The sequence below is a fragment of the Botryllus schlosseri genome, chromosome 14 (genome assembly GCF_051294905.1).
Source record: "Botryllus schlosseri isolate E-star chromosome 14, Bs_hap1, whole genome shotgun sequence".
Taxonomy (NCBI): domain Eukaryota; kingdom Metazoa; phylum Chordata; class Ascidiacea; order Stolidobranchia; family Styelidae; genus Botryllus; species Botryllus schlosseri.
Window position 1 is genome coordinate 21,355,277 of NC_137249.1, and position 24,841 is coordinate 21,380,117.

Genomic DNA, 24,841 nt, shown 5'->3' on the forward strand with positions numbered 1-24,841 from the left:
TAAATGAATCACAACAACGTAATGTTTTGACCAACTTGTAGCGACAGCGAGATCCAATGCCGGCGACGCGTGCAACAGACTGGAACATCATGCATATATATCACCCTACATTCGGTATTTTTACAAAACTGTTTTTCTAGGGTCGTAGCGTCACCCTCAGTCATTGCAAAACCGTTGCTGCAATACGCAGATCAGATTACAATTCAGCTGTGCTGAGGTCATTTATATCCTGACGAGACAGATTCGAATTGTTTGAAAGGCTTATGTGGGAAATTGCGATTTAGTAGATATGAATGCGTTACCATCTATCTTATTCCACGAATAAAGGTACATATCAAACATCTGTAGTGTAGTTAGAATATTTCATAGAGGGTACGAGTAGCATTTTCACCATGCATCGCCTAGTGGCGAGTATCGCGCTGCTTTTTGCAATAACTTATTCGGTGAAGGGTTTCGTCGATATTCCGGAGAGATTAAGAAGTATGATTCTTGAATTTGCACGAAACCTTATAATAGTTATCTTCAATTCAATCTTGTGTTGCAGATGGTAAAATGAGAAGATATCCAGCGTGTCGAACTCTATTCGATCAAAACGTCGAATCGTATGCAATCGAAAAAGAAGTAATGCAAGGACCGTACAGTAAAATTTGCAATTGCAGCTTCTCACAAAACCCTCCGCAATCAGGACTGAGCATCACATGCAAAATTACAAGAGTAAATTTGATTTCCTTGCAATATATTAAGCTACCAAAAAGCATTACTGTTATCCTTACAGGAAGTAACTGTTCCTATCGCGTTGACATCGTTTCAGCATTTGCAAAATATTGCGTACTTCATCATTAGATACAGAATCAAGTAAGTTATCGTGGAATGGGTGGCTACAAGCGTTACACTTATTTATTTCCTGCAGAGGGTCGACAGATCCGTGGACAGAGCAAAGGATTGACTTTCAGAGAAACGCCGACAGCCTGCCAATCGCCAACATCGACCTTGACTATGAGAATGGCGTATCGCACATTTACACTGTTTATATTTATGCCGTACTCAGGTGTGTGATAATGTAAAAGCTAAACGTGCTGAAGATAAACCCATGGTAACAGAAGTAGAAGTTATTAGTTTGGAAATTGTATTTGTGACACGACCATCTAAACTCCGACACAACATAAGAACTTCGAAAAGAGTATTCCGTGGATAGTAAACTACAATAATTAACTTATTCCCCATACCGAAAAGGACACTTTATTATAAACATTTCATATTATCTGTTTGGTTTATGTTCATAGGCTACTGACCGTGCTTTTTTCAGGGATCGAACCAGGCACTTGATTATTACTGACGATATATCCTCTTCTACTGGTGTGTCCGTGATTCCAACTAATGCACCAACGTACCCGGTGGGCGGCACTCGAACTGAACAGAGAACAACGTTCAACTTCAATTTTCAATTCAACGAAATCACGGATAAAGCCATCAAATTGTTTTTCGATTCGCCAGTTCGGAATCTATTCAGGCAAGCATTTAGCATTGGTCTATTCAAAATTTCCAAGTTTATGGCGGCGATAAAGCGCATTATAGAATCGAACTAATGATCTAAAGAAAGACAGGGCTATGACGCACTTTGGGTCGTAAGATTCTTTCATTAGATGCGGTATGAACTGTTGCATTTGAGAACCCAATTGACACTGACCGCTGTAAAGTTCTTGAAATGAGTTTGCTGTATCATCCTGCACGGTTGATAGGAAAAGTTGCTGCGTCATCCATTTGGTCGCAAGCGAGTTCGTCCTGCATTAAGAATCGTCATTGTTACACCTACAGGGGTTGATTAATTTCTCAGATGGTTGTAGAAGAGTAATGTAAGGCACTGCGTCATGATTTCCAATTATGTCGACACCTGCATACACCTACACCCTCACACGAGTTGAGCAATATCTCCGTATAAGGGTTGGAAACGATCGTGCCTCGCATCCAGCCGCTCTTTCAAAATTCAAGTACATTTGACGCAATCATTCAAGTATAAATTTACAGGATACTGAGACATTTGAATCGCCGCGTAAGTGTCAGACGACATCGCTTTCGATGTCGGACAAACACAGCGTTTCCTGCCAGTCAACAACCATTTAGCAAATCGTCCGTATTTGGCTGACGTAATGTTTTGCGCAAAGCACTATTTGGGGATGCGCATGCGTCAGATGCATTCACTTTGCATCCAGTGTGATTTGTAAAGGAAAAGTTAAGTTGCATTTGGACGCGGTTAATGAACTTTAACGCGTTATTTTGGATGCCAATGAGAAACGAACTAACCAAAATACATTAGTGCTAACATTAATTCATCGCTATTCGATCGATATTCATCGATTATCAGGCTTCCGAGTTGAATCGAGCATCCGAGTATACCCACATCACGTCATAACAGTGTGAGAGTGGGGAAAGTTCAAAAATGTACCTTCTATGCTACCGCAAATTATATAATACACATTAAAGATGATTTTTGTATTTTTTCGACCATGCCTATTTCATTGCATTTTTGTGACAATGTCGAGGGTTGAGAATGACTTCGCCGAAATTTCATCTCCACTAGCGTGCGTAGTTTCGTACTACATGTTTCGTATGCTGTGATACGACCCAATTGACCAAACAATGGAAAACATTATCGAAACTGCAATTTTCGTAGATAAATTACCTCCGATAGTGGCAAGCAGCGCATGATTTTAGTCCTTGAAACAGTCACATCTCACTAATCGAGTCGAATCATTAAAATCAATACACAATCTCAGGGATGCCAACAGCATTTGAGCAGAACTAAAACACGTAATGGTTTCTCAGTATGCAGCGCGTATATATTAACTAACTGTATATAATTTCCCCCTTCGTATCGAAACACGGGTATTGCGTATTGCACTTCTTGAGTATAGATCAGTGGTCGGGAACCTTTTTGGTCCGAAGAGCCATATTGGCTTTATTTTTTCCCATTTTACCTCCCAAAGAGCCATATACGCCAATCAGCTGTTACGTCACAATTGAAAATTCCTGACGTCATGGTCGCACTAATTTGAACTCATTATATATGGGATTCGTCGTGTGCGCCACATAGTCTCTGTAAAAAAACTCGAACTAATCATGGTGGTTGCCTTAGTTGAGCATGCGAATCTTGAGTTACGAGAACGTAGGCTCGCCGTGATGCTCCTTAATGCGAACTCATGATCAAATGCGCAGGTGGAGCCAAACATGGTCAATACAACAATCTATATGTAGGGTGGTAGGCCGATCTATACCCACTCTTGGCTGTTAACAAAAATTTGAAACCTTCAATTTTTATTGGTATTTTCTATTGATGTTCATGAATGACTAGATTTTGAACGTTTTTCTCCCAAATTCACATAATTTGCATTTTGTTGTTCGAAAATAAAACGTGAAACGAGAGGTAAGGCACAGACGGGCCTAGCGTCACCATTGATAACGCAATTCATCGTAAATAGCTTAGAAATTATTATAACTGATATCATTCCAATTTAACTGTCAAAATCTAAATACTGATCCCTCTCAATTCTCAAAGTATTCGGCGGTAACATATAACGTTGCGCTATACATACACGCCTATTTTATCGCAGGTACAGCTAATTGCCAATCAAGAATGGGGATAGCTATGGCGTTGTTTGTAATTCGAGTTTGTAATTGTGAATGTCACGTCCACGGCAGTTCATTTCGTGCCGTAGATCAGGAAGAAAATGTGTATTTGAAAACTGCGTTGTCATGTCGGTGTCGCCATGTTTGCTATTCTCTTTGATCAATCAACGTATCTCGAAATCCAAGATTTCGAGTCGGGCAGGGTACTTCGAATTCGCGAGTGATATTGGTCGCCGGTGCGACAGTAACTTAAATTTGAGGATTTCGAAAATAGTTCTAGCCCCTAAACTTGAAGACGACATTGCCTTTACCTCTCAAAGACATGTTTATACTGCCGCGGAGATAATTATTCTGGTCGTGATGAAAGTTTACTAACAAGTCGCTGCAATATAGATCAATTCAGTACAAAAATATTTATTTGGCAAAGAGCCATATCTTATACCCAAAAGAGCCATATGTGGCTCGCGAGCCATAGGTTCCCGACCACTGGTATAGATGTATAGTGTATCATCCACATTCCTAAAACGTATTTCGAAGTAAATCGCGAGAACGATACCCTCCTCATTTAAATTGTGGATGGCGCTATACAGGTCCTATAGATTCGCCACCTCCATTGAGTTGCTTCCTGACATTTGCGACATCATAAGAGCGAACGTTATCATCTCTCTGTATCATATTACCGCTTCAATGTACCGTTTCATTGACGCGATTCAGTCAATGAGCGCGTAACGAGCATCTGCACATTATGCAGGGGTAGCCTACATTTGCTGTCATTTAGTACTAATTTCACACATTCATGAATTACCAAATCGTAGTTGAAGGGAACCTCCCCCTCTGGGTCGGCGCAACTTTAATGTCGTGTCTCGGGACTTCACTCTCCGGGTACCAATACTGTAATACATCCCTTCCACGCTTCGAAGAATGTCGGGATAGCCTACATCGACATCTTCTAAGTTGGGGTTTCAAGGCTAACCATGAATTTCTACTTGTATAACAATCGATATAACGCTGTACTAATCTCAAGTTCAACTACGTATTTTGTTTTAAATCGTCATTTTGCGAATGGTTCACAATCGACAGGGCTTTGGATGGACAATAAATATCACACGGATGTATGACTATATTTTCAGGGTTTCATACATTCGGGACGGTAGCGAGCGGCAAATTGCCCTTGATGACACCGGAAGGGCAGAACTAACGAATCTCCAAGCAGAAACGCGTTATACATTTATCGTCTACTATTTAAGCGAGGGTAATTGGAGAGAACTGAAGAGGCACACTGTACAAACACGTAAGAAAGCTAAAATCGCATCTGTTGGAATTGGGTGCGCTAATTGCTTCGATTACATCGGTACTTTAGCACCACACCAATCCAATATTCCTTATTATCATTTCTGATTGGCAGAGCGTACGTTCGTTTTAGGGCAGTGTATATAGAGACAAGTGTACTCTTTCAAAAATATTATATCCAGTTATCATAGTTAGGGATAGATAAGTCGAATCACACTTGATTCCAATCAATGACTGAAAATTCGAATCCAATCAGCACATCAGTTCAATATTATTTCATTGCTCGAAGTTTATAGAGTGGTTGGTTAACCGAAACGAAATTCAAAGCAATTTGCACAGTGAAAAGCTGAGAACTATTGCTAAACGAAATTATAAAATGGATCATTGATCCCAAACGACCGCGCAAGTGTCACTGCTAGGATTGTATTTAAAACAAAAATCGATTTAAAACAAACATGTTTAAAACAAGGCCCTAATTTAAAACATGTTTTTTTCAAGTCATGACGTCATGAGTATTCAATTGTGACGTCATAGTGTATAAACATTAACACTTGAAAATATAGGGTAAATATAGCTCCTTTGACGAAATATCTGTACTATTAATGTTGATCCGACTATTTTGAGTGTTCCAACCATCCCATATCGAAATACGTAGGCTGTATCGGGTGGTAATGGTCCGTAGGCTCACACAACATGTTTTTTGGAAAGTATTTGCACAATTATGTCATAATTTTACAACTTGAAAAAATCACAATTATGTTTTTTTCAAAAAGGCCTTTGTTCAAAACACTCACTGTATTAAACATGTTTCAAACAAAGTGTTTTAAAACAACGTTTGTTTTAAATGCAACCCTAGTCACAGCGACAGTCACAGTCACACAATTTTTTTTTAAAAAGGCCTTTTAACAGTAAATTCATATTTATTGACTCGAAGAACTTTTCGCGTGCCTCTTATCAAGAGCAACCGTCACGATAAAGGATACAGAACAGAGATGGATTCAAAACCAAATGGCGAATTGTGACGCAATAATGAAAATTTATAAATAACATGAATGGAAATTCAACCATAGCAACAATGCGGCGTATATAGCAACAAGCAACTTGAAGAAGTAATGCCCGTGAGGAATAACATACAACTACAATGAGACAATGCAGCAATACAGAAAAAAAAATTGTGCAGAAATACGGACGAACAGCTAATCAACAACAACTAGTGTGAGATTTTAAGATTATACAAAAACTCGATTGTCCGAGAGAATGATAATACGAAAAAGAATGAGGGTAAACTACAACGTCGTCTTCTAGCTCTAAAGAATCAGAAGGTTATCCCTAAAGAAGTCTATGAATTCATCAGACCGCGTGGATCACAGAGACCGCGTATGTATGGCCAGCCGAAAATACACAAAGCTAATACGCCACTGCGTCCAATTCTTTCTATGTCTGGTTCGGCACAACATAGTTTAGCAAAATGGCTCAACGCAATAATCGAACCTGTCCGGTCTGTTTATTCAAATAACTGCTTAAGTGACTCATTCACATTTGTAGAGAAAATTCGAAATTTCGGCCTTGATCCCAATGATGTATATATGAGCTCATTCGATATTGTTAGTTTATTGACCAATGTGCCATTGACTGAAACTTTCACTATTTGCGCTGACACTCTTTACAATGGTGAGCGTGAAACTCTTCCAATTCCGCGGGAAATTTTCTTGGAGTTGCTTGAAATATCAACGTCGTCGGTTGAATTCAGTTTCAACGACATGATGTATAAGCAATCTGACGGCATTGCCATGGGTTCACCATTGGGACCCACCCTCGCGAATATTTTTGTTGGGTTCCATGAGAATAAGTTATTTTTGGACTCTGATAAACCTCTTATGTATTATCGATACGTTGATGATACGTTTGTGGTTTTTCAAAGTGAGCGACAGTGTGATGCCTTTTTCGAAACGTTAAATTCAATGCATCAATCCCTCAAATTCACAGTAGATAAAGAACAAAATAGTTCCCTACCATTTCTTGATGTATTGGTAGAAAAAACGGGTTATCAATTCACCACATCAGTTTATCGGAAGCCAAGGATCATTATGTTAGGTGGAACTCCTTTTGTCCGAAAAAGCGTAAACCAAATTTGATCTCTACCCTTGTGCATCGAGCACTTATGATTTGCTCCAAAGACAAATTGCCGCAGAATTAAATTGGATTAGATCCATTCTGTCCAAAAATGGATATCCCGATAGCATCACTGACTCTGCCATTGCGGAGAAAGTGCGCACATTCAGACAACCTACAGTTTTCGGCCCTAACAAATGCCCGGTGTACAACTGTACATACACCTTCCTTGGCTTGACTCTGTTTCCAATAGATTCACCAAATCAATCAGATCATGCGTCGAATCATGTTACAACACTGTTAATGCGAGGATTGTGTATACAACGAAACAAATTTTGCACAACACGCGAAAGGATGTGCTGCCTGCTTTTCATCAAAGTATGGTCAATGGTCATATATGAATACAAATGCCACTGTGACAGTCGGTACGTGGGACGCACATCCCAACGCTTGCTAGAACGAATCAAACAGCATGTTCCTAAGGGGATAAGATCGGCATCGCAGTCTCCTGATTCTGAAAATATCACCCAGCAATGTAAACAGAAACTCGCATCAAAATCCCAATCGTACAGCCAAGTGTTGGCATGCAGTTCTTCAATTGGCCAGCATTTGATCGACAACCCGTCTTGCGCCTCAAACTATTCAGACGACAGGTTTTCAGTTTTATCCAAGGGTAGAACCATATTTCATTTAATAGCTTTGGAATCCACTTTCATCAAACCAAACAACCCGGTCCTTTGTCGCCAGAAAGAATTTTTGTATAATCTTAAAATCTCACACTAGTTGTTGTTGATTAGCTGTTCGTCCGTATTTCTGCACAATTTTTTTTTTCTGTATTGCTGCATTGTCTCATTGTAGTTGTATGTTATTCCTCACGGGCATTACTTCTTCAAGTTGCTTGTTGCTATATACGCCGCATTGTTGCTATGGTTGAATTTCCATTCATGTTATTTATAAATTTTCATTATTGCGTCACCATTCGCCATTTGGTTTTGAATCCATCTCTGTTCTGTATCCTTTATCGCGCCGGTTGCTCTTGATAAGAGGCACGCGAAAAGTTCTTCGAGTCAATAAATATGAATTTACTGTTAAAAGTCGTGTTCAAGTTTTGTACCACCAATCAGTTATTCAAAAAGGCCTTTGTTTAGAACATTGTTCAAAACAGAGGTCTCAAACACGCGGCCCGCCAGAGCATTTTGTGCGGCCCGCGACGACATTTTAGATTTTTAATACTTTGACAATGTATAGGCCTAAGTGTCACATATATATATCTTTTCAGGTTATGAAGTCAAAATTCACTCTTAAATTGCCCCGAAAGACTGAAACTATTCATCAAACTTCACTATCACATCAATTGCAAACACTACCATGCAGTGGAAGATTCACTATTTTGCCACATTTCCAGTTCATGATGACAAAACCTTACCCTTAGACGATTCGTGACTGAAATTTGTGAGTTGGACTTGGACGCGACCTTCCTTAGAATTACTCACACTCGGGCTAACTCGATGGCAAAATGAAACCATGTTATTAAGGGCACTTACAAGTACCGAGTACCGTAGTTGTACGCTCCAACGATGTAACAACAATGGCCCGTTCGGCGTCCTGACATTTCAATCACTAGGACACATTCATTAATATATTTATATTACATTTATATTTGTTTCTGCACCTATATTTGAAGATATTTGGCCATGAGATTATTAGCCTACTTATCAGAAGTATACCGGAATCCTGGATTGGAATTACAATGCCCAACCTAAAAATGTTTTGATATCAAATCAGTCTCCATTATCAATCTGTTAAATTCAAAATATTCATAGTAGCTGCAAAATTATAACCCGATAGCTTTTATGATAGCATCATACATTTGTCCGCCCATATTGTGGCTATATCTTATAATTAATATATATCAAGTACAGCAACAATTCTATTCAAATAGTTATAAATGTGATGATTCTTTTCGTGCCACGCCTGAATTTATACAAGAGTAAATCACATTTGACGATACTTTCAGTCTTTTGGATCGGCTCACTTTCAATAGAACAATTCATTCCCGCCAAATAAGGCCTACTTGGAAAGACATAGAATACCCCTAGAAATGCTGCGGCCCGCGGCGTCGTCAAAACTGGAAAACTGGCCCGCGAGCACATTTGAGTTTGAGACCTCTGGTTTAAAACATGTTTTAAACAAAGTGTTTTAAAACACCGTTTGTTTTAAATGCAACCCTAGCCATTGCCACATTGCTTCAAGAAACGGAAATATAGGCTTTTGGAAGGCGTAGAGATAGCTGGACCCTGAAGAAATGATGTTCATCTGTTTCGTTAGACAAAAAAGCCTCCCACTGAATGCATTCAATAACTTTGATGTTATTGTAATAATATACAATGCTAATCTTCATTACTCCCAACTGCTAACTATCTCTCGCACTATATTTCCTATGATAATATCTAGCGGAGGTTGAGTTCAGCTTCAAAGCATCTTCATATTGACCACCTCCGCCAACTACGCAGTACTGTTAGATAACCAGATATGAGTAATCCCGATGGTGATGGAATTGATCGTTCGTTGAACATTCTATTATATTTTTTGCCCCGACTCCCTAAATTATAAAATATTCAGATTTTGGAATGTTGAACAAAATTCAATGAGTAAAGAGTCAATATGTGGTAGCCCACCCATTAGGGGTGTGTGTGTGTAATGATTGTTAGTTGCTCTTGTGATGGTACTGTTATTTCTAGGGCCGCCAAGTGTCTAACATTGACTATGTGTAATGGACACTTGGTGGACACATGACAATGCATGCTCCCTTCTGGTCTGAACTTGCTGCCGTGAGGACGCAGAAATAAAGATGTCTAAAAACTATTGTGAATCTCTTTACATCGACTATATTATGAGCTCTTCCACAAATCAATATCTATTGATCGATAACACACAGTGTTGGTCGACTTATGCTCTATCTCTCGACGCGAAGCTAATTTAGACGCTCCTGTCTTTGTCTGATTCGTGATCGAACAGGCCTAGGCTAGGGTTGCCATACGTCCGGAATTTCACTGAAAAAACTGCGTCCGGGAGGAATTTTCAAAATATGCCTAATTGTCCGGAATTTTGAAGGCTTGAAGCAGGCTTAAAAGTTTTTCGTAAATCCACATAAACAATATTATTTTCAAGCGTATTTATGCTATTCAAAATTCTTCTTCGCGTCGCGCGCGAGTTAATGCAACGTATAATTATAATAGTATGGGCACCAGGCACCACCCTCGTCCAAAATGCGATCAAAATAAATATAAATAACCATCATTTACTGAAATAAGTCTGATTGTAATCGCAATTATAAGCTAACGGTATATTCCTAGAGTTGGTTAAGGCCTATTGGATGCTTCAGTCACAGACAGTGGTTCCAAATCTTGGGGTTGTTTGCCTTTATCTTGGGATCGCGATGACTTTGGACGTAATCAGCTTCCTAGGCCGTGAGTAAGTTTAGGCAAGCTGAAGTTTTTTAGTAATCAGCTTATCAAGTTTTGAACTTTGCCACGGAACATTTTCAAGTTGGAAATGAGGTCGCAACCATAAAAGGTTGGAAATCACCGGATGTGCAATCTCTGGTGCATTTTATAGTAGCCTAATATATGGAAGAATCAATATTATTGATGGAATTCATACATAAAATTTAACAGATAAATGCATATAGTAAGTGTTCCACAAGTTACATCGACCACCCTATGGTAGGCCCAAGATCAGTGCTTTTTTGGCGGAAGGGGACAGAAAAAATGTTGTTTCGGACCTGATTAATACACATAACCAGATAGCCGCACCGAACTAACAAACACAATCCTGACAGGCCAGACACGGCCCGCCAGACGGCTTCATCCGCCCCGTGGAGGAATTTATAGCAGTAGCAATCACCAGAGCTCACATTACAGATGGCCCAATTCATGACCTATGTTCCACTCCAGTCCTGTATAGTTTATACCAGCTGCATCCCGCTGGCCAGACGGCTTCATCCGGCCCGCGACGCGATTCTGGAAAATGGCACATTTTCAGCACATTTCTAACAAATTCAGTGCTGTGAACGACTATGATTCAAGTTAAAAACAAGGGCATGGATTTTGAGGTAACATTTTGGAACCATTTGACTGGTCCGGCCCTCGCGCAAGTGCTCTGAAGGTTTCAATTTGACCCGCGACGCAAGTTGAGTTTGACACCCCTGGTGTATACACTCGATGAGCAATGCTTTGCTAGTGTGACGTCATATTGACGGAAAATGTGTTAAACCTCATTTTGAAATCCGCTAGTGGGCGCTGAAGAGTGTCCGGAATTTGCTTCACAAAAATATGGTAACCCTAACCTAGGCCTATATTGTTATTTCGAAAACTCGCGTCTGCAGAACTGCAAAAACTGATGAAATGATGAGCGAATAACCGTACTATGCATTTTTCAGTCCCCGAGCAAAGGATTGTAATCGAAACTCCAGAAATCGTCGAACCAATGGCCAGGGACATAAGTCTTGAGTGTCCAGTAGATCAAAGCACTGAAGTACATACGATTACTTGGTACCGAGTGCGAGACGATGGCCACACGGATCTCTTGGCTTCATACGACGAGGATACAGGAGAAACGACGGTAAGGCATCGCATTATAAATTGAGGTGGTGCAACTATATTATTAAGAGCATGTGACGATAACCGCAAATTGATACGTTCTCATTTTCGAAAGCGATTTTTGTGGCACCTGAGCTTTGACTTTTAAGCGTACTCTGGCTATAGTCTAACTAAAATCACAGTTGCAAGTTGTGATGTCACAGGAATGTATCACACTTTTCCGCTCTAGAATACTCTCCGTGGCTCTAACAGGGGTGGGCAACCTGCAAGCGTAAAAGGGAATTTGTGCGGCCGTGGACACGTAATTCAGTTAGTATGTGTTGGCGGCCGTCGACAAAAAATAGAATTAAGGAATTGACTCCCGAGTTTTTGAGAGATTTGAAATCTGCGCCCCAGAGTACAAATTCGAACAGCGGCAGAAAATGATACACCCCATATAGAAATACCAACTTGGAACCGTGTGCTCCTCACGAAAGAAATTGGTTTCTGGTACATTCGGGAGATTCCAATTTCTTACCACTATATTGACAATCCTGATGGGAGGTCAAGAAATAACAGCATGCTACAAAGTGACTAATAAAAATTGGCCCACCCGAACATTGGAAAATACAATGAAGTAGTTACAATCTGCATACAATGGTTTCATCCTATCTCAATCCGGTAGCATTCAGATACTAGATGCTATCGAAGTAGCCTATTTCGCATTAAGTGTAACTTTCCAATTGCTGTTGATGGATGAGCGCGAAGAAAAAAATTCATGTAGAATAAATCTGCCCCAAAATAATAATATTGTTTATGTTGATTTACGAAAAAAATATGAGGTTACTTCAAGCCTTCAAAATTCCGAGCATTCAGGCATATTTTAGAAATTCCTCCGGGACGCAGTTTTCATAGTGAAATTATGGACATGTCCGGGAATTTCCGGAGGTAGGCTATGGCAACCCTGGTTAGACTATATAGGACTACCATATTTTGGAAATCTGAAAAGAGGACACTTTTTTAAAATTTCCAGACTTGCAATACCAGAGGAAAATACTGAAAATAGTGAATTTTTCCCACTTCGTGGTCGGTTCACTAAAAAAAAGGTCAGCTTTACAGCTCACCTCCCGAATTAGATGCCGGTGCGTTTCTTCATTGCTGATTTACTGAATATCAGTCGAATTTTGCCCTATATTTACCCGAAATTCTCAAAAAAAAAGAGGACAGAGTCTCAAAAAAGCGACATTTGGGCGTCCTCCGAGGACACTTTCAAAAATGTCAAAAAAGAGGACAAATCCTCTTAAAAGAGGACGTATGGTAACCCTAACTAGGCTTACCATATTTTGGAAATCTAAAACGAGGACACTTTTTCAGAAATTTGAGACTTGCAAAACCGGAGTAGAATTCTCAAAAATCGGTGAATTTTTCCCACTTTGTGATCGGTTGACTAAAAAAAAAAAAGTTCTACTTTTCGCTCAGACCTCAAATCACCGTTTTTCACTCCGAAATACCCGCCGGAGCGTCACTTCTGTGCTAATTTACGGCATATCACTCGCATTTTGCTATAAATATGACCTCAATTTTCAAAAAAGAGGACAAAATCTCAAAAAAGACGACAAAAGGGCGTCCTCCGAGGACACTTACAAAAAAGTTAAAAAAGAGGACAAATCCTCTTAAAAGAGGACGTATGGCAACCCTATTATGAGTGAACAATGAAATTAGCAAAATTGAGATTATAGCTGGTTACATACGGTAATATAAACTGCGAAAAGATTAGCTTTACGGACGATAGGCCTATACCTCTGGTGTATGCGTTATGTGGAATACGAGATATATATTGAAGCTGGTTCATTACTATGATATCGCGATTCGCGTTTCTCAGTATGTAGAGAGGTTCTGTTAAGTCATAAGCGAAATTGGGAATGCGTCCACAGATATTTGAATTATATTTGTGTGTAATAATTTCATTCTCCATGTAACCTGCAAATACCGGTTTCTCACTATGGCGGTTTCACTTCTGTGGTTCACTACTTTTTGGTCCGTTTTTCCGTAAAGCTCGGAATTGAGTATGCATATTTTGCATTCTCGGAATTGGACGTAAATGACAGCTTTTCCTTGCTGATGGTGACTATAGAGTGAAACCACAACACCGCTGTCGGATGGTCATAATGTGACCTATGAACAATTGAACATACTCGACATTTGCTATCTTATGGATTATTTGGTTATAATATTTCATACAAAAATCTCAACATTTGTAAGAAATGTGCTGAATAATACAGCCATTTTCCAAAATAGCTTCGCGGGCCGAATGAAATGGTCTGGCGGGCCGTATGCTTGACACCCCTGTTGTACGATATTACACATCCGTACCCTGTTTGAAGCATAAACTTGCCTATTTATTGTGATAGCTAGTCATCGGTCCATTGTAATGCGGATCTGGTACACCCCAGTACACCGCATCCCAGTGGTACACCATTTAAAAATTATGGTACACCCCAGTGTGTACGATACACATGGTTGAAGAGCCCTGGCTTAGGCCAAGGTGTGGGTCTGACTCCAAAGACTACTCCAAGTCGTTTCGATACCTTCCTATCTTTTCATTGTATCGCAATTTTTGTGCTGTATTGAACTGATAAAAATTGCTAATAAACCGAACGGAACCGAACCAATAAGTACTTATTATTACCGCAACACCACAGTATCCTCCGGGAAATGATCCCAACTTCGAAGTGAGGGAAGGAAGAATTTTGGAAATAAAAAATGCAGGATCGCTATACGCTGGAAGATATCGATGCAGAATCGCCTTTCTCGGGACGGTATGTTGTCAGTCGAAAATTTCATCTTCATTGACATTGACATGAATAGAATGCGTAAAACAAACCAAATTTCATGATTGTGTGACGCGTCGAGTGATGAATATGTCATTGCTTCATTGCGTAAGTGCCAAACCGAGATCGTCACTACCATGCCAGTTTATTAGCTTCTCGAATCGTGTATTTCTATGATCGCAGCTTAATGGTGGTCGGAAAAATATAAATTGTATTTCGGCAAGTTGATTATTTGCGCGATTTACCCAAATAAGTAGGCTATTTCTGTATTGATATATCTCGTACATTATATCGTATAGCCTATTCAGAAAATCGACATAATGATTGAAGTTTTGTTATATTGATATAAAATCTTGAGCATCATTGATTCACAAAAGTCATTACCTGGATGTTAATTTACCTGTTTCGATACTCTAATAGGGGACTCAATGGCAAAATGTGAGACAAGCTTTGCCAGTCAGAGCGTACGTGACGTGGCGGCCAACAAGCGGAATCTCGAGATATTATATCCAATATCGCCCGGAAACGGATTTTTCGCGGTCATGGAGATCTATCGTCGTTGACACCGAACGTTCAAACACAATAATAGGAAACCTACAACCGTTAACAACTTACGTTTTTCAGATATTTGACTACACGTATGTTCATTGTGTTCATATCCTCTGTGTAGGCTAATAATGCTAGAAATCAGACACAGGTTATCTGTAAATTTCCAGTAGCCTGTATATCAGAGTCACCAACTCAAAATGGGTCGCGGGCCACTTTTCAAATTCCGTGTTGGCCGCGGCCCGCATGTATTCAATATCGATATATCATAGGCAACCACGCTCTAAAACTGTCACTACAACGCTGTGCTAACTAACATAGGCGATGGGCATAGTGACCAAGAAAGAAGTAATATTTTATCAAAGGAATACAAATACAACAAAATACTTATCACCAATTTCATTTTGTTTTGAACCCTGAGCTGTGCACGATATCTGGAAACGCTTTCAGTGACTAAGGAATCGATATTGTGGCTAGGGAGTGACGTTACTAGCTGATGACCGTGGTTCTCAAACTATTTTGCACAACGCCCCCTTTATGATACTGAAATATTTGGACACGCAGCATCCTTATCGTCATATCACAAAATGCAACCAGAATGCTAGTAATCCCAGCGGATAGTGTGAAGGAAGGTTATGTCTGTTGAGAGAATTCTATGCTATGAATTCCGGATTGTACACAGAGCAATAACTATGAATTTGAGGTAAATCGCACGGAGCGCGAAAAATTGTCAGTTGAGTGCAGTTCCGCGCCTCCTTCACATGCTTTCACGCCTCCCAGTTTGAGAACCACAGTCGTGATACGTTTTCTAATCGTATCGGTCTTGGCAGTGTTTGGGCCATTGCTTGTCAAAGCAATCCGCCCATTCATATCAGTTGATTCTTCCTCGATGGAATAATGCTGGACACATGGAGAAGCTTATTTTAAAACAACAACAATTTGTTGAATCTGTAGTCAATTTCAGCATTTCAAAATGGTCTTCTTAACTTTCTTCCGAAATCTCAAATCAAAGTCGCGGGCCGCGTGTTGGTGACCCTTGCCGTATATAGTCCATGCTACTATATTCATTGATGGTGCAATTTCAATCGCGAAATTCAAACGAAATTATTATTATGCAATCTTATTGCCGGGCCAGGTCGTATTTTCACGAAACGGATTTCCCCAGTAAAACGAGTAGAACATATTTCCAGAACTTCTTGCAACGAGAATACAATGTTTTCCGTCATCCCTACCGCCGATTCAAAAAATTGTCATCAGTTTATTCCTCGACAATTTTTATGATGCTATCAAACAACCTGTGTAACGTCACCAACATAATAATATTATAAAAAGTAAAATCTGCATTTGAACTGCAGTTATTCTATAGTTACGCACAGCTACCCTCGAAAGCCTGTTTTCACCAACTTGTATGACTTATTATTTATTATAGGGGTGACATTCAAGGACGCATGTTGGACTCTGTCACAGTGAAAACTAGAACGTCCTCGGAAGAAGGTGAGAAATTACCGAATCCTACAATGTTTTTACCTATTCGATGAAAAAGTGATTCTATCGACATAAAAGCTGCAGCGCTACGCACTAGCAATAAGTATCTTCTTCTGAGTATGAATACGAAATGCTTTGATCTGCTATTAATTATACTACTCAAGGCACTATCGCATTCTTTCATTCATATCAATCAATCGATCAATCAATCAATCAATGGTCACCAGAGTTGGATCAATTGTAATTTGTAATTGTAATTGAATGTAATTAATTACATTTTTCAATGTAATTGTAATGTAATTGTAATTGAAGCATTTTTATTTCGTGTAATTGTAATTGTAATTGTAATTTGACAAAAATTTTGCTCAATTACAATTTCAATTACATTAAATTGCTATTGAGACCTGACAAGAAGAACATAAAACAATTGACTTATAATGCATTCTCTTTAAATGTCGACAAGGAATTTGGTGGATCCATTCGCGGAAGCCCTTGACGGCGCCCTTGCGGGCGAAGTTTTTTTTATATTTACCGCTATGCTGGCCTCGGCTGCCATTGTATACAATTTTTAGATCACTAACCAACGGATGGATTCGCAACACGTGACTCACGATTGAATACGCCGAGAAGCGAACTGCTGAGCCGGCTAAAAGCAGCAGAATTGATATTCCCATAGCTGGCGATCCAAGCATCGAAATTTGATATGTATGGTCCTAATCGAAAGCTAGTGTCGCACTGATTCCGCAATAAAAGTATATTTCCAGGCAATGGTACCATTCCAAAATAGTCGTGAAAGTCTGGGAATCGGCATTGTTCTGAACAATCGCTGGGCGTAATTGGTAATTGGTGTGGTCATGCTGCTGCAGCGCTCTCACTTTTCAGAACAGTCGGCCTTAAACGGCTATTTTGGAGCAGTTACATTGCCCTGACGAGATTATATTTTGTATTTTCGGAATTAGTATATCAATAGCTTACAATAAAGACCAGATGCATCAAATTTGGACGCATGGATCGCCAGCTCTAGGACTACAAAGTTTGCTGCTTTTAGCCGGCTCTGCAGTATGTTTGTCGGTGCATTCATCCGTGACTCACATCTTGCACATCTATCAGTGGGTTGGCAATCTACAATACGATTTCAGATCACGATGCTGCATCGTTATTTCGTCTGGCTAACTAACCAGACCACTGGATATTATATAACGTCTTATCTGACAAAGCACGGTTTTGTTTTCACTCCTCATCCTAATTCCTACGTCCCTCGATAAAAATAATATTATTTCTTTAATTATATACTATAGACGCAAATCCAACACGTGCATATATTATAATACTTTTTCAACGACATACTGCACCCTATCCTTAATCCTAACCCATAGGAAATTAGGTAAATAACATTTTACATTTCCAATTACGTGAGCCATAATTACCGAGCATTCAAAACACGCTTTTATTACGCCAAAATGACATCTCACATAGCATACTATGTACGCACATAAACGCATTCACTACTACACAATCTGAACTAGACTTGAATTGTTGTTAAATACGACGCTACGGTTGTCAAGGAGCACGGTTGAATTTATGATTATTAAATTACATGTTCAACAGCAGCAATTGTAATTGTAATTGTAATGTAATTGAAGCATGCAAGGAGTAATTGTAATTGTAATTGTAATTTGATATTTTTAGCATGGAGTAATTGTAATTGTAATGTAATTGAAACATTCATGAAAGTAATTGTAATTGTAATTGTAATTGAACTGAAATAATGTAATTGATCCAACTCTGATGGTCACATTATATTTTTTGCTGCCCAAGACACACACACACACACACACACACACACACACACACACACACACACACACACACACACACACACACACAATGTACAATGCGATATATAAGACATGCAATGCGATGTAATGAACAGATAGGGGGATGACTAACGACCGAGCAGTTGGGGTCTCTTGAACTGGCATCCACCTCGACCTATAGTGTCCGATGTCACAGTCTTCTTCGATGTTATTCTTTCTTTGTCGGTCCTTTTTTTAGAAGCTATTTCTTGCTGTTGTTCTTTCTTTATTGGGTCTTTTTTCTGGGCTTTTTTGTCGCCGTAAGAACAACGACTCGGGGGACGAGGAGCCCAGAATAACCTCCGACGGCATGAATAGAAAACTGACCGCCTGCTTGGATGGTGCCGACGCTCGCCACTACGCTATCTTCCCCGTAGTCAATCAATGGTTCCGTTGATCTATTGTGGTTACCGGTATTATTACATGTTTCAATGGCATTACCAAATGTATATGCATTACCCCACCTCAAAAATGTTGCCTACAATGTTCATTCGTCATATACTTACATGTATGAAATACACTCTAGCTGTGTAGGCCTACTATACGTGTGCTCTGTGAACTGAGTGTTTAGATGTGGCATGACTGACCCGCTGCTTTAATAGTGATGGACTGCTGAATATGATCGATCACATGATGGAAAATTGGATTCATTGCAGTAGTTCTGTAGATACACGGATCGGTGATTTTGACATAAACACAGGTTGGGGATCTCCCCCGCTGCAAGTCATGTTAATTTTGTTATGATCGACTGTAGATAACTAACCTACGTAGGTTAGTCATCTATAGATCGACTGATGAGTTCTGAATACTTGTATTGATATTAACTCGAAACTGCAGTGCAATCCAGTGGAAATTATTATGGACTTTTATTACAGTTGTGGCTTTTTGCCAGTCGGCACCTTGCCTTAACAACGGTGTTTGCAATGAACTCAGTGGTGGATATGCATGCGCTTGCCGGGATGGATTTTCCGGAAGACATTGTGAAAGAGGTAGCCTATATAGTTAGTTTCTGACCTTATTATTTGGATAAGTAATCATAATTTGTTACGTTGCATATTAAAGGCCCATGTGACGTATGGTGTAACCCTCCTCCTGTGTTTGAGGACTTTTTCATACCTGCCAAAAATGTCCACTCCCACTACACGAGATCCTCGTCTAAAGGAAATATCTACTTACCCCCACCCAATAGCAACCTAACTAAGAGATCTATCGACTCGGGACCTATCATCTGGAATGCATTACCAACACATATCCGTGAATTGCCTTATAATAGATTCAAAAAGCCCTACTTGATCACCTCTTGTCGTTACACGAACACTGTTGCCCTACCTCACCCAGACATTGCTTCATTGATCATTTGCTACCATCGTTTAATTTTTCTTCTATTTTATTTTTTCTAACTACTGTAACCTTTTTTACAGCCAGACTGTTTAGAGTCAAGTGTACCTGTTTGATGCTGTTGTGATCAGACTAGATGACCTTCACGGTTTTATCGATCATTCCTATCTAATACCGAATACTGTGCAAGCATATTTTCTGTACCACCATCACTGCTGTGTGTTATGTATTTTGGTTGGATGAAAATAAAGACTCTCTCTCTCTTTCTCTCTTAACAGAAACTAGTGGCAGACTTTATCTGAGTCACTGAGTGATCTTGTATCCCGCCCATAACCTTTTAGCAACTGAAATGTAATTTTTACTGTGATGTAGAATGGTTGCCAATTGACATACTATTAGCCTGTACTAACAATACGATTCGTGTTAGTGACATAAACAGTTTCCCTTTAGCTCTTATTATAATAATATTAACATAAATTCAATTCTAATATACTCATCCGCTCAAGACAAATAGTGTAGGCTACACAAAGCAGAATGTGGCGAACTGAACAGATAGGAGGAGAATACTGTTATATAACTTGATTGTATCTCAATCTTGTGATGGTTGAATAAATGAGCATATCAGTTAGGCTATTATGTGATCTCTTTAAGCGCGAACCCCTTGTAATCCAAATCCATGCGAAAATGATGGCGTATGCCGAAGTCGACCAGGAGGTGACTATACTTGCGCATGCAAAAGAGGATATTCTGGATCTCAATGCAGTATTGGTGAGTGGAACTGGATTGTATACAATGAAGCATCCATCCGAAATCTGTCATTATTGTGATAGCCGAACCTGTGGATCCATGTCAGAACAATCCATGTGTGAATGGTAGCTGCATTGTCTTGGGAGTTAACTACAACTGCGAGTGTGAACGCCAATATCATGGAAGAAACTGTGACCAAGACGATGCTGGTAAGTCTTTTGGCATTTCTTGAAAGTATATAGTAGGCAAGGAGTAGAAGTTTGGTTGTAATCTGGAATGGAATTTCAATGAAAGGTTAAATAAAAAGTTTTGAGTCTACTGATGGAAGCAAGAATTCAGAAATAGATTGGATCACTTGGAACCACTCTGTGTAGCAAATACTGAGATACTGTGGTGTGGCTGTTTTAACATTGCCAAGAACTGTGATCTATGATAAATGCTTTCAGTACCCTACCTCATTCGTAATATCCTACTTTCATAAATTGCAATTATATTTATGTATTTATTATCATAATTGTTTCATAGAAAAGGTTTGTTTAGTAACTGAAGACAGTTGTAAATTTTTCCTGCACAGTGTACAGATCTCTAATATAAATTTCGATGCATAGGTCACTCTCTCTTACTGCAATGTCCGTTACACGATGAATATGGAGCTCTTGAGATGATTCGATGGAATCGACGACAGAGACCGATACTCACATACGACATTCTAAGTCAGAGACGAATTGTGGTAAGCATATAATTGATATTCATAACAACCAAAAGATATGTGTCAAAATTAAATATGGTTTGAAATTGACTAGAACTAATACTGAGTACCTTGCAACTTAATATTATTTCCTGAATTAGGCTATTTACCTGTCACTGTCAGAGAGTGGTGCGATTTGATGTCTTGGTATTCCTCAAAATATGGCACAACATGGAATACATTTTCTTGAAAGCAATCTGTCCATTAATTGGTGCAGGCTTTTTTATAGATTGTTTAGATGGAGATCTATCAATTATAACCTCATTACGGTATTGAATATGAAGATAACATCCATAGCATTAGAAAGTTTCAATGATCATTTATCACTCCAGAATAACCGTGCCTATGTTGGAAGACTATCTAGTCCCTCCGTTGCCGTTCTAATTATTCATGACGCGGAAGACTCGGATGTTGGGACATATCAATGTGTGGTCACATATCGTTCTACTAGGTACACATCTCCTGAAATGGTGAGACAATATTTTCATGTTATTTTTAACACTTACAGACAAGTTTATCAACATTCTGGAATAGGCTAGCCTTCAGCCAATATTTACTTTTGCTGAGAATAGTGCATCTTGGTAAACACTAAATATCAGGAATGTAGCCAATCTGTTGATTGCTGTAAAGACAAAAGGTATCCCATTATCACATAATGTGACAAAATAGGAGTTTTACTGTATTTCACTTGGTTTTGTTTGCCATTATGACCTCAATGTATAAGGTTCTGTGCAATAGGCCTACCGACTTCGACTCTTACTCACACAGGTCTATACATTAGGGCTCTTCAAAAATGACTGTTTTTCTCAAATCGTACTGGCTACTTGATAAAATTGTTAGGTTACCTAATTTAAGCCTACACATAAAATTTGGTTCAATTCCAGCCAGTAACCGCTTTGCTACAGGAGAAATAAGTTTCTATTTATTATATAAAAATAAATGATAAAAAATTTGAAAATTTTCTGTTCACCCCATGAACGTGTTAGGCTGTCTATAGAAACGATGCTCACCAAATTTGATTCAATTCCAACCGGTGGAAGCGGAGTTATTGCCGTCGAAAAATTTGGATTTGAATAAAATAGTATTTACGGTGAGCACAACTATAATAAATAAACAAAGAATCGGTCACCGTAAATAGTATTTTATTCAAATCCAAATTTTAAATAATAAATAGAGATTTTCTTCTCCTGTAGAAAAGCGGTTACTGGCTGGAATCGAACAAAATTTTGTGTGTAGGCTTAAATTAGGTAACCTAACAATTTTATCAAGTAGTCAGTACGATTTGTGAAAAAAAGTCATTTTTGAAAAGCCCTACTATACATACCGGTACCGGTCAATTTGACAGTTTCTGTTCTACTCAAAGTTTTGCTAGTCACATTATGCATATGATTATCTTGCAGTGTTGGGATCAAGTCATGAGTCATCTCGAGTCAAGGCAAGTCAATTGATTTCTGAGGGTGACTCGAGTCAAGTCAAGTCGCTCGTTTGTTTTTTGGGTGACTCGAGTCAAGTCGAGTCAAGTCAAGTCACGATTCAAGTCAAATTGAATTTTCGAAGTATGAGTGATGATGCAAAGTCATTGCAATGTGCTAACTGGGTGAAAGACCATTTATCTTGAATCAAATATAGAATATAAAAGTAAATATGCATACAAAAAGGCGCACCCCCACGCACACGTAGAACTGTTAATAACTAGTGCAAGTTTTTATAACTTTTGCAACTTTTGTTACAGCTTCCAACAGCTTCCTAAAAACTCAGATGTTATGTAGTATGGTGTTTTAAGCTGTTTGGAGGAATCTTATAGTGCAATGTTTTGCAACTTCCCTCCATTTTTTAAGACAATTTTTTCCAACTTTATCGATATTTCATGCAACTTCTTTGATTTTTCATGTGAAGTTTTGCAATATTTTTTTAGATTTTCCATGCATCTAATTTTTACTGGAATATTTAGCACTATATTTAAATGGATCGCTTGATTATTTCACTGTCATTGAAATTTGAGGGCCTTTCTGTTTTGACGTATATTCAGGCTGGACCGACGAAAATTATATTTTCACTGGGTCAATTTTTTCCGGCTATTGATTTTGTTGAAGTCGCCAACAGTGAGATTTGCTAGACTGCCTTGGATACGGATCGATTTGAGTATCTGATACCCTCATAATTTCAAGGAACTTGTCCATAAATGCAACTTTGTAGTGTAACTTCTGTGAAAAGTGCAACTTTTGTGGGATTTGACTGCTACAAAAACTTACCCTACTAATAACATACATGAGTAACTGTATAGCTGCTTACTACAGTCTGCTATGATCAGCCAAAATAGAGGATCGAATACGAAGCCTCGAGAAGTTACAACAATTTCCGAAGTCGTAATGTGTCGAACATTTGAAATTTTGTCAAAATAGCCCAACAATTCTAGTGTGTACACGTTTGTCTCATTTTTATGAATGAATTTAAAATGGGAGGATACAATAGTCACTTTCACTGTCAAGTAGACATTAACCCTTACGAGGTGTGGCCATATTTTGCAGAATTGACCTTCCCTTTTCAAATTCTCACTGTGACCCCACCAGGTCAGGAATCTGGGTCGTTCCAGTTTAAAAGTGGGCGGAGTATAGCCCTCTACCGATTCCACCCTTGATCGACACCCCATGACATGTCTGAGGTTTTTTAATAAGTTAAAATAAACAAGCTTTTCCCCCAAAAAAATCTCTCTTTCTCTCAATTTTCAAGGCTGACCCTCAGGATGGCGTCAGAGAGAGGAATGTGATGCTTCAGTGCGTAGTCACTGTTGCCTGGTTTCAAACAAGCCGTCAACCATGGTTTTAAACCGCGCGGTTCGTCAGATATCGAAAAATGGAAAATACATATAAAATTTACAAATGGGCGTGGTCAGTGAGTGGTCATCAAGGTCAAGTTCATGATCAAGACTCAATCGGCCCCTACAGTTTGGTTTTATGGCATAAAACAACGCGATATGCTTTCTTTTGTCATATCCAATCATTTGCAGGCATAGTAAACCTGTTTATGACTCATATGCCGACTGAATTTGCACTTGAACTTGACCTAGGTCTTGAAAATCACGGAAGCGTGACCAAAATTTACAGATCCCCCTCAGAAAACTCTCCAGGAAACGTTTTGATGTTTGAAACGGTGAAAATTTACACAGAAAACCGTACATGTCGACTTCTGATGTTCTGGCAGATTTTCCGACAATATTTCCCACTCGGAAAATATCCGGAAGTTTTAGGTGATAACCATATTTTATTTTATTTTTAATTTTTTGTTTATTTTTACAAACCAAAATTTTTGAGTAAGGTACCAAATACATCGGAAAAGTCTCAGCTTTTCAAAATACGTAGTACCCGGTGTCTAGGGCGTGTCAACATGGAGAAATCGGTGTCGGAGACATGCCATATCATATATGATACGCCCACCTCGTAAGGGTTAAGCGTCTTGACATGGGTTTTAAGTTGATCGTATCTATCCATTGATATCTCAATTTTCAAGGACCCATTTCCAAAAAATATTAACGTCCCATATTTCTTGCTGCCCGAGCTGGTATACTTTTTGAACCATCAATCTTTTAACTTCCACTTGAAGTAGATTTGGCATGTCTTGGAAGGAAATCTTAAACTGCTAACTGTACTTGAGTAGCATTAGCGACTTTTCAACCCCCTATATGGC

The 24,841-nt window shown here is 39.0% G+C and overlaps 2 protein-coding genes and 1 long non-coding RNA gene across 3 annotated transcripts in view; 1 reads left to right on the top strand and 2 right to left on the bottom strand.

The window, feature by feature from the left end:
* LOC145455404 (kinesin-like protein KIF14) overlaps positions 1-24,841 on the bottom strand; it is a 245,977-nt gene that overhangs the window by 92,988 nt on the left and 128,148 nt on the right. The window lies entirely within an intron of this gene.
* On the top strand, positions 48-21,711 carry LOC145455419 (uncharacterized). The gene is made up of 15 exons (XM_080333391.1): positions 48-480; positions 545-714; positions 776-855; positions 911-1,048; positions 1,307-1,510; positions 4,755-4,915; positions 11,468-11,649; positions 14,309-14,425; positions 14,858-15,075; positions 16,413-16,477; positions 19,200-19,313; positions 20,314-20,430; positions 20,493-20,618; positions 21,018-21,139; positions 21,490-21,711. Exons 1-15 carry the CDS (start codon positions 393-395, stop codon positions 21,694-21,696), a joined length of 2,109 nt encoding a protein of 702 aa, XP_080189517.1. The 5' UTR covers positions 48-392; the 3' UTR covers positions 21,697-21,711.
* On the bottom strand, positions 19,311-20,118 carry LOC145455421 (uncharacterized). Its single transcript, XR_013920330.1, has 2 exons — positions 19,939-20,118; positions 19,311-19,416 (listed from the first exon to the last, which is right to left on the bottom strand). It is a non-coding gene; the product is annotated as an uncharacterized LOC145455421 (long non-coding RNA).

Excerpts from the sequence above, each read along its gene's own strand:
- LOC145455419 (XM_080333391.1), top strand. The coding sequence starts at position 393 with ATGCATCGCCTAGTGGCGAGTATCGCGCTGCTTTTTGCAATAACTTAT. Across the intron at positions 11,650-14,308 it reads AGGATACAGGAGAAACGACG|TATCCTCCGGGAAATGATCC; the intron begins GTAAGGCATCGC and ends GCAACACCACAG. Across the intron at positions 21,140-21,489 it reads TAAGTCAGAGACGAATTGTG|AATAACCGTGCCTATGTTGG; the intron begins GTAAGCATATAA and ends TTATCACTCCAG.